This window comes from Idiotropiscis lumnitzeri, chromosome 2, assembly GCF_059441095.1.
Source record: "Idiotropiscis lumnitzeri isolate Australia: NSW breed Sydney's pygmy pipehorse chromosome 2, RoL_Ilum_1.0, whole genome shotgun sequence".
Taxonomy (NCBI): Eukaryota; Metazoa; Chordata; class Actinopteri; order Syngnathiformes; family Syngnathidae; genus Idiotropiscis; species Idiotropiscis lumnitzeri.
Genome location: NC_142392.1, coordinates 22,272,959 through 22,283,634, shown reverse-complemented (window position 1 = coordinate 22,283,634; position 10,676 = coordinate 22,272,959). Strand labels below are relative to the sequence as shown.

Here is a 10,676-nt window from a genome sequence, read left to right as displayed (position 1 = left end):
TCAAATATGTCAACATGAAAGTCAGAGTGAAAGTGTTGTTGCTTAATGCTTATGTGAAGGGATTTTGTCTCTTCAAACATAATTTTGTTTTAAATTTGATTGCGAAACAGAAATTTTATTTAAAAAAAGGAAAAAGGGGAATGTCGGAATGTACTAGCAGGATAAAAAAACAAACAAACGTAAATCATGCAATAAATAGCCACTCTGATTCCAGGGCCCCTTTAATTCTTTTACGGATCCAGATTATAATGGAAGCAAAAAGTACCCACGATGAAACTATCTCTAAATGCAAAATGAAATACTTGTAAACATATTTCACTTGAAGGATTCCTATTTTATCAATGACATTATGTTGCGATGGCCCCCAGTGGTCTGCATCAATATGTTAGGGTCCCACAACAGGTGTTCCATCAGACGCACACAATAGCCTGTGTGTGCTAACTTCAGCTCGCTTCCAGAAACGTCTGTGACTATGTCAGGAATGAAATAGGGCATCAGCCGCAACGTGCTTCCTTTTTAAATGCTCGTTTATCACTGTTGTGCTGCTAAAAGGAGGTTTACATCGTCGGACGTAATTTTGTGAAATGCCCCCATAGTCCGGTCCAAGTTGGAGTCGCACGCATTGCTCCGTATGCGGCAGGCACAAGTCAAGGTAGCACAGTAGAAACAATATAAGACAAAGTCACCGCATGAGCTTTGACTTGACCAAACCAAATGTGTGTTTGTCTTTTTGTGTCCGACAGACGTCAGTGAATACAATCTCTGTTCTGTGAAAGAGGAGCCAGACTTGACTCACATCAAAAAGGAGGAGGAGGAGGAGGAGATCAACAAGTCACCAGTGAACGGTGTCCCAATCAAGACTGAAGATGAAAACAAGGATGAGAGTGAGGACAACAGAGGGGCGGAGCCTCCAAGCAGCATCTCAAGTAGTCACGTGACAACAGAAGGTGATGAAGACCAATGGGGACCATCACAAGTACATAATGAGGACACATTATCAGATGCTCATCACGATGATGATACTTATGATGATGATGATGATGGGCAAGCCAAAGGTGAAAGGGCATGTCACACAGACTCATTAACTTCAAAGTTGTCTTTAAAAGGGCACACAAAAACACACACTGGAGAAAAACCCTTTTCCTGCTCAGTTTGTGGCAAGAGTTTCTCTCAAAAGTCGCATTTAACAAACCACACAAGAACACACAGTGGAGAAAAACTTTTTTCTTGCTCAGTTTGCAGTAAATGCTTCTCTCCAAAGTCTTAAGTAAGGCACACAAGAACACACACTGGAGAAAAACCTTTTTCCTGCTCAGTTTGTGGCAAAAGCTTCTCTCAAAAGGCACAATTAACAAGGCACACAAGAACACACACTGGAGAAAAACATTTTTCCTGCTTAGTTTGTGGCAAGAGTTTCTCTCATAAGATAAGTTTAACAAAACACACAACAACACACAGTGGTGAAAAACCTTTTTCCTGCTCAGTTTGTGGAAAATGCTTCTCAAGAAAGACATATTTAACAGAACACACAAGAACACACAGTGGTGAAAAACCTTTTTCCTGCTCAGTTTGTGGCCAAAGCTTCCTGTATAAGTCAACTTTAACAAGACACACAAGAACACACAGTGGTGAAAAACCTTTTTCCTGCTCAGTTTGTGGCAAGAGTTTCTCTCAAAAGCAAGATTTAACTAAACATAGAAGAATACACACTGGAGAAAAACCCTTTTCCTGCTCCGTTTGTGGCAGAAGCTTCTTTGATAAGTCAACTTTAACAAAACATAGAAGAACACACAGTGGTGAAAAACCTTTTTCCTGCTCAGTTTGTGGCAAAAGCTTCTCTCAAAAGGCACAATTAACAAGGCACACAAGAACACACACTGGAGAAAAACCTTTTTCCTGCTCAGTTTGTGGCAAGAGTTTCTCTCATAAGATAAGTTTAACAAAACACACAACAACACACAGTGGTGAAAAACCTTTTTCCTGCTCATTTTGTGGAAAATGCTTCTCAAGAAAGACATATTTAACAGAACACACAAGAACACACAGTGGTGAAAAACCTTTTCCCTGCTCAGTTTGTGGCCAAAGCTTCCTGAATAAGTCAACTTTAACAAGACACACAAGAACACACAGTGGTGAAAAACCTTTTTCCTGCTCAGTTTGTGGCAAGAGTTTCTCTCAAAAGCAAGATTTAACTAAACATAGAAGAATACACAGTGGAGAAAAACCCCTTTCCTGCTCAGTTTGTGGCAAAAGCTTCTCTGTAAAGTCAAATTTAGGAATCCACACAAGAACGCACAGTGGAGACAAGCCATTCAGTTGCAGCGTTTGTGCTAAAAAATTCTCCACTAAACGGAGTGCTAAGAGACACGATTGTGCTGGTGAGAATAGCAGCGATCCTTGAAGCTTAAAAAAAGAAAACAAAAAACTGAAGGAACTGACTCTTTGTGGTAAGATGTAAATGTGATTTTGAATGAAATATGATAAATTTAGTTTTGCATAGCTCTTTTATTGACACTAAGCCAATGTGATCATTGCCAGAAGAACCATTGTGTCTGAGTGATGATTTTTTTTTGTGTGTGTTTACTTCAAACATGTAAATAAAATTAATTGCTTTTGCCTGGAATAACATTTGTTAACGTTATGCTTTTCAGTTGTCTTTTTAATCGTACTTAATGGAAAAGGTGTGAGAAGAAACTGCTTATGAAATCGGTACCTTCCACAGTCATCAATAAAATCACTTGTTCCACTTGCTCAACTGGCCTTCATTACGCAGTGTGAAAAGGTGAAAAACTAAACTAGAAGTTGAACTATGAAAAGAACCAGAAAGAGAAACGCAAATCGGCTCAGTTTCTCTCAAAGGTTTTGGTATGTCAGGAGTTGGCAACATGATGGCGACTGGAGTCAGCGCTGGTTTTCTCTGTGTGTTTGGCTGGGTCGTATAGGTATGGTCCATTGAACAAAACTCAAAGTCTTCAAATATCCCCTCACATACATTTAATATTTCACTTTCTGAATAAAAGAGATAGAAAATAGGCCTGAGCATTGTTTATGGTGGTGGCAATTCTCTCGCCAGGTCAGTGACCTTCCAGGGTATGAGAGTATTTTAAGGTGGTCACTAGTAGACTGGTCGTATCAACGGGGAGACGCATCTGCTCTCCCTCTGGGGGACTTTTGGAGGGAAATCCCAAAGACTAGCGTGATGGGAATGCATATGCGTCACGTCAAGTCAATTTTATTTGTATAGCCCTTAATCAGAGACAGTCTCAAAGGGCTTTACATAACCACAATCGACATCCACTGATATTAACCCCCAGGAGGGCAAGGAAAAACTCCAAAAACCTCAGTAGGGGAAAAGTGAGAAACCTAGAGAAGGGACCACAGATGGGGGAATCCCCCTTCCAGGCTGCAATGGATGCCAACTGGGCAACATTTGACACATAAAATGATGCTATACAATGTTAGATGAAATAATCTGAGAGTCAATCAAAAGAAGTGCTGCAGGAAGATGACTTCAGTGGAGTGGGTCCTCATCCAGGGCCGTAATCTCCATGGCAGCATATCCGAGGATGAGCCTTCGATCTTGTTCCGGTCAGTTGGTGTAAATTCAGAACAGCCACTTCCAAGTGAATCACCATCACCTAATTCCCAAGCCCGGGAATTGGGAACAGAAAAAAAAACAAAGAACAGAAGCAGTAAACAGGCCAACAAGTAGTTCAACAAAGTTCTGAAATATAAGGAAATCAGAAGAGGCGCTGCATGAAGACGACTTCGGCAGAGCAGGTCCCTTCCCGGTTCGTCAGTGCCGTAATCTTCAAAGCATGTCCCCATCACCTAATTCCCAAGCAGGGGAAGGAGGGGGCAGAAAAGAGAAGAAGCGGCAGTAAACAGGCCAACAAATAATTAAATTAGATGCTAAAGTATATAAATAAATTGATCAAATGTCACGCTGCAGGAAGACGACATCACTGGAACAGGTGCATGCCCAGTTGGTCAATGCCTTAAACTTCCTAGTGGGTCACCGTCACCTAATCCCCCAGCCGGGGGAAAAGGGGGCAGAAAAGAAAACAAAAGAGAAAAAAGAAAAAAAGCGGCAGTAAACAGGCCAACAAATATTTCAGCTAAATGCACAAGAGTATAAATGCGTCTTTAATAGTGTTTTGAACATTTCTACTGAGGTGGCGCCTCTAATATCTGAGGGAAGTGCATTCCAAAGCATTGGTGCCCGAATAGAGAACGCTCTAGAACCTGCGGACTTCTTTTTGGCTCGCGGGATCACTAAAAGACCAGCATTTTGTGAGCGAAGGTTTCGGGACGGAACATATGGTACCACGAGGTCAACGAGATAAGAAGGTGCTAAGCCGTGCAATATTTTAAAAGTAAGTAGCAGAACTTTAAAATCACATCTCAAGTGGACCGGAAGCCAATGCAAATTGGCTAATATCGGGGTAATATGATCAAACTTTCTCGTCTTAGTTAAGAGTCTAGCTGCTGCATTTTGAACTAACTGCAGACTTTTAATACTCGACATGGGGAGACCCGAGAGCAAAGCGTTACAATAGTCGAGGCGAGACGTAACAAACGCATGGATTAAGATTTCTGCATCACAAGTTGATAGAATTGGGCGAAATTTAGCAATGTTACGCAGATGAAAAATCGCAGTCCGAGTAATATTTTTAATGTGGATTTGAAATGACATAGTTGCGTCAAAAATAACGCCGAGATTTTTTGTTCAATCCTTCTGGGTAATATTACATTTATCGATACTCAGAGTGGTGTCTTTGATGATGCGCTGGTCCAATGATGAGCATCTCGGTTTTATCTGAGTTAAGACGCAAAAAATTGAAAGACATCCATTGTTTAATTTCGGCAAGACATTCCTCTAATTTATCACAATCACGTGGATTCGTTATATCCAACGGCATGGATAATTGCGTATCATCAGCATAACAATGAAAACTAATGTTATATTTCCGTATAATATCACCAAGCGGTAGCATGTAGATGCTAAACAATAGAGGTCCAAGTACCGATCCCTGCGGAACTCCACATGTGATCTTACAAAGATCCGAAGTCGCATTGCCATGAATTACACGGTGCGTCCTCTCCGACAGATACGAATTAAACCAAGAAAGCGCTGAACCTGAAATACCAACACACGTTTCAAGGCGTTTTAATAATATGTTATGATCAACGGTATCAAAAGCGGCACTAAGATCGAGTAAGAGTAATATTGATGAGGTGTCGGCGTCCATAGCTCTGAGAAGATCATTAGTAACTTTAGCAAGGGCCGTCTCAGTAGAGTGGTCGGCTCTAAAACCCGATTGGAAAGGTTCAAATTGATTATTAGCAGTCATATATTCATTAAGTTGTTGCGCTACGACCTTTTCAAGAATTTTTGCAATAAACGGAAGATTTGAAACCGGGCTATAGTTGTTGAGACTCTCTGGGTCAAGGTTTGGTTGCTTGTAAAGAACAACTTTCTATCGTTAACTATATGCATCAACACATCCATTTGATAGAGGAAAATGCCTTTTTTTATTTCGCTTTTATTAACATCAAAACAGCATACACACAAACCAATCAAACATCTTTTTTGCAAGTATAAAAATCCAACTAAGGGTCAAGATGAAAAATATAAATAAATAGATATTATGCTACATTACCGCTAAACCAAAAATATTTGAACAACCCCTGTCAAGTACAGAAATGCTACCCGGTAGGAGACAACGTTGGCATAATGTAAAGGAAATTTCCCCAGATTTTTCCAAAGATTGTGGGCTTCCTCCGAACTCCAAACAAAATATTTTCTGCCGTACAATAAGAAGAAAGTTCATTCAACCTGTGACTCTGTGATGGTGACTTCTCACACTTCCAATTGACGAGTACTATTTTTTTCCCAGCAGTGCTGGCTAACAAATTACATTTGTGACAATCCACATGAATCATATCAACATCTCCTAAAAACCAGATCCTAGGATCATAAGGTATGTCAGAACAAATGAACCTTCACACAGTGGACACAAAAAAAACACCGTTCTCAAATATAAACATTCCTAAAGCATATGTAAAAAAAAAAAAAAAAAAAAATCACCCTTATGCAGCTTTGTCCATTTTTTGGCCTTTTTTGGGTGTTTATGTATTTAAATGCTCGATTATCACTGCCGTGCTGCTATGAAAGGGAGGTTTAATTTGGTGAAATTCCCCCCTACCCCATGGACCGGTCCAAATCCGGGTGGCACGCATTGCTCTATGTGAGGCAGGCACAAGTCAAGGTAGCAAAGTAGAAACAATTAAGTCACCGCCTGAGGTTTGACTTGACCAAACCAAATGTGTGTTTTGTCTTTTTGTGTCCTACTATCCTACTATCTCTGTTCTGTGAAAGAGGAGCCAGACTTGACTCACATAAAAAAGGAGGAGGAGGAGATCAACAAGTCACCACTGAATTGTGTCCCTATAAAGACTGAAGATGAAAACAAGGGTGAGAGTGAGGACAACAAAGGGGCGGAGCCTCCAAGCAGCAGCTGAAGTTATCGCAGGGTGATGAAGACCACTGGGGGTCATCACAAGCACATAATGAGGTCACATCATCACGTTCTCCTGACGATGAGCGCGAGCGCGACCGCTTCCGCCTTCCCCGCTTCCTGCAAATCTTGAATGAGGGTTACATTGAAGATATCTATAGACGCAATGCGAAGTATTTCAGCCAGACCTTCGTCCTCCACGATGCTTACACGCAGTGGCCACCGACTTCGCTATGGCTTTGGTGAGTCTCAATTTAGTTGATCCATCCATCGGTTTCAGTTGCAAATTATCCATGGATGCCTGGGTTTGACAAGGGGCTGGAGAATTGGCATCAGCGGTGTACTTGACAATCAAATGGTATTTTAAACTGGACGTGCTGCGATAGGAGTTCAGTTCACGATGGCAATACACACAAATGACTTTGCTCTTATCAATGACACCATGAGGTAAGTTAAAAAAAAAATTGCCGTTCAGAATTGAATTTGCGTCATTTTTACCAATCGCCATGATGCTTTTAGTTCTATAAACCGGCAAAAAATCCCCACAGCAAGCCCATGCAGGCGTGTCCTAAATTTCGCATGCTTGATGTTTTTTTTCCGGTCTCGCAAGCGTCAGTGCTACGTCATAGGACTACTTTGTTTATTAGGCCAAGATGAGTCGTAATCGCTCATTAAAAATATTGACGCCGTTAAAGAGGGGTGTTGGATTAAACACGTTTTTCTGACACCACTTGTATATATATATATATATATATATATATATATATATATATATATATATATATATATATATATATATATATATATATATCCATCCATCTTCTGAACCGCTTCTCCTCACTAGGGTCGCGGGGGTGGGGGTTGTGGGGGTAGTGCCTTTCCCAGCTATCTTCGGGCAGTAGGCGGGGGACACCCTGAACTGGTTGCCAGCCAATTGCAGGGCACACAGAGACGAACAACCATCCGCGCTCACACTCATACCTAGGGGCAATTTACAGTGTTCAATCGGCATGCCATGCATGTTTTTCGAATGTGGGAGGAAACCGGAGTACCCGGAGGAAACCCACGCAGGCACGGGGAGGACACACAAGATGGCCGGAGCTGATCGGGTTCGATCCCGGCTCCGGCCATCTTGTGTGGAGTTTGCATGTCCTCCCCGTGTCTGCTAACTGAGTGATAGTCAGCTCTGAGCCTAAAATGTTGATACCATTTAGTTCGTTATATTTGATATGATCCGCCAAAAGATGAGATAAAAAAGGGTTTTTCGGTGGCCCTCGCGCCTTCTGATGATGTCACGCTTTAATCACGTATTTCTGAAATATATTTCTTCGTCCCCCAAAAATTATATATATATATATATATATATATATATATATATAAATATATATATATATATATCGAATCATAAAACACTGCACGTGATGGTAAACTGTCCATTGTGCCGATAGATGGTATTCGCATGAGGTTAGGCTTGCTGTTGAGAGTGGCATGGGGCTTGTGTCTCATGGTTGGGATGGGAGAGATGTCAATTTGGGACACATCGTCAGTAGTGTTCCATCAAATCACTGGGTGTTTCGGCCTTTATCACTAGACACCCTCATCGATGGTGGCCAGCGGCGGGTTGATCACGCCCGCGCTTGTGTCCCATGCCCAATCAACTGTGGTGGATGGTTCTGCCCTGGGTACTCAAGTGGGATGACGGAGATTAGTGGTGGGATGGGGAGGGGGTGCGGGGGTCATTTTGCTGATCTATGAGCCCATGAGGGGTCCTTCCTCTTCATCCAGATCCACTGGCTGCTTCTTTCAGCCGCTTTAGAGAGCGATCTGACTGTGTGCCGCAGAGCCTGTCCATGGATGCCCAGGTCTTTCAGCAGCTTGATGGTTGATGAGGCCACAAACCCTCTGCATCCAACTTCGACGGGATAGACCTTGGCTTTCCACCCTCGTTGTTGTGCGTCCGCCGCCAGTTCAGTGTAGCGCAACTTCTTACGCTCATAGGCCTCTTCAACTGCATTTTCCCACGGGACTGTCAGCTCTGCAATGTAGACAGCCTTCAGTGAAGGGGACCACAGCACTAAGTCTGGCCTTAGGGTGGTGGCTGCAATCTCTGCTGGGAAGATTAGTTGCTGACCTATGTCGACCAGCATCTTCCAATCCCGGGCCTTTGGTTAGCTGACCAACTTCTGTCTTGAGAAAAGGATGGTGGGGCTTTTTCTGTCCCTCTCTGACCAATTTTGGTGCTGTAATGGTAGGGGTGGCTCTTAAGGGCAAGGAGTTGATGGTAATTCTCTTGCTTTCAAGCACTGCTGCCAAGCTCTTGAGAACCTGGTTGTGCCTCCAGGTATAGCGGCCTTGTGTGAGGCTGGTCTTACAACCAGTCAGGATGTGTTTGAGAGTTGCTGGTGTTGGGCAGAGGGCACAGGTTGGATCTTCGCCATACCACTGGTGGAGGTTTTTTGGGGATGGGAGCACGTCATTGGTAGCTCTGATGATGAAGCTGATGTTGCTAGCTTCCATCTCCCAGAGATCCCTCCAGCCAAGCTTTCTTTTCTCCAGGCCTTCCCACCTCATCCACTGTCCCTGCTTGGCAAGCGAGACAGCCTTTGCAGACCTTTCAGCCTCTTCCTGGCGGCGCACCTCCTCCACGACCATTTTTCTTCTCTCTGCGGTTGAGGCCTTACACCAAGTTGGTTTGCTTGCTGTAAGGCCAAAGCCTTATTAATATTAATATTAAGATTGAACAAAATAGTGACACAAATATTGAAAAAGTAACTACAGTAACGAGTAAACATTGAATACTAAATTATTACTAAAACAGTTTAATGAATCTTGAAATAAATAATGAATCACCGTAGTTTAATGAATACTGAAACAAATAATGAAATATTTAAGTTAGTTAAGTTATAAACACTGAAACCATTTTTTAAGACTCTAACATTTAGAGAATAAAACAGTGATGTATTTTAATTTAAAATTCACAACCACGTCGCTGGCGAAAAACCCTGTAAAAAGGCAAATATGTTGACATAAAGTTTCACTTTATCATGTCAACTGTGAATAATAGAGAAATACATTTGGAATACTGTCCAACCAACAACATGGTGTCAGATGTGAAAACAAAACCAGCAACAAAAGTAAAATTCAATACATCTCGCAAGTTCATATTTGGGAACTAAAATGTTTATGTGCATCTTAGGTTTTTCTCTATGTTTAGAAGATAACAATGATTTGCATCGCAAATGGCGACATCTGTCGGTGAGTTGGTGACAGTGCTCCACAGAGCCAACAGCCAATCATATCACAGCGGGGTGTGTCCTGTTCTTCCGCTTTCGTGCCGAACAGGAAATCCTTTCTGTGCGACTTTGAAAAGACGACGCCATCTTCCTTTCATCTCGTCGAACAAAGAGAAGCACGCGAGTTATCGCCAAGCAGAGATCAAGTGCGGATTTGTTGAGATTGACGTTTGAAAATGTGTGAAAGAACGACACCCAAGTACAAAGTGGAACTTTGTGGAATAAAAGAAGAGAACGAAGCAGGTTTGTACACGTTTTACTCTGATTTGCTTTGTAAAGAACGACTTTCTATCGTTAAAAATATGCATCACAACATTAAGTTGTTTGGGGAAATCGTTCAAGGTTATTGCCGTTTTATTTTTGAATATTGCCGTTTACTTGCAGGTCTGCTTAACATTTGTTTATGCCAAATGAAATCAGTGCCGAAAATATATGCCAAAGAATAACCATTTGTGGGGGGTAAACTCCGTGTTTTTTTTCCCCATTTTAAAATTCGAACTGATTATTTAACATTTTACATATTCCGGTATTTATATGTTGCTAAAGAAATTAAGTTTGTCATGTCATTATGTTTCAAAACTATGCTGACAGATGAAGTGTATTTTTATATACACTGTTGGAGTTGAGCCACTGAGAAAATGAGAAACATTTAGTAAATGAATCTTAAAAGCCAAACTTCCTCCAATGCGTGTTCGTTTTTTGTACTCAAGAAGAATAGGGTCAAATAAAGACTCAACAACAGCTGATTAGAGTTCCGATATTTTAGTTTCTTTGATTTCTGGAGTTCAGGAAATAGTACAAAGACAGATATCTGGGCGGCTTTTTCTTAATCTGACGAGAAACTGTACTCGGACGAGCCCAA

At 41.7% G+C, this 10,676-nt stretch overlaps 1 protein-coding gene across 1 annotated transcript; it reads left to right on the top strand.

The window, feature by feature from the left end:
- Window positions 1-1,282: 1,282 nt before the first annotated feature.
- LOC148341991 (uncharacterized) lies at window positions 1,283-2,660 on the top strand (the record flags this gene model as incomplete). The annotated part of the gene is made up of 1 exon (XM_088288788.1): window positions 1,283-2,660. A coding segment is annotated over one exon (1,119 nt), but the record flags the coding sequence as incomplete, so codon positions are not given.
- Window positions 2,661-10,676: the final 8,016 nt, after the last annotated feature.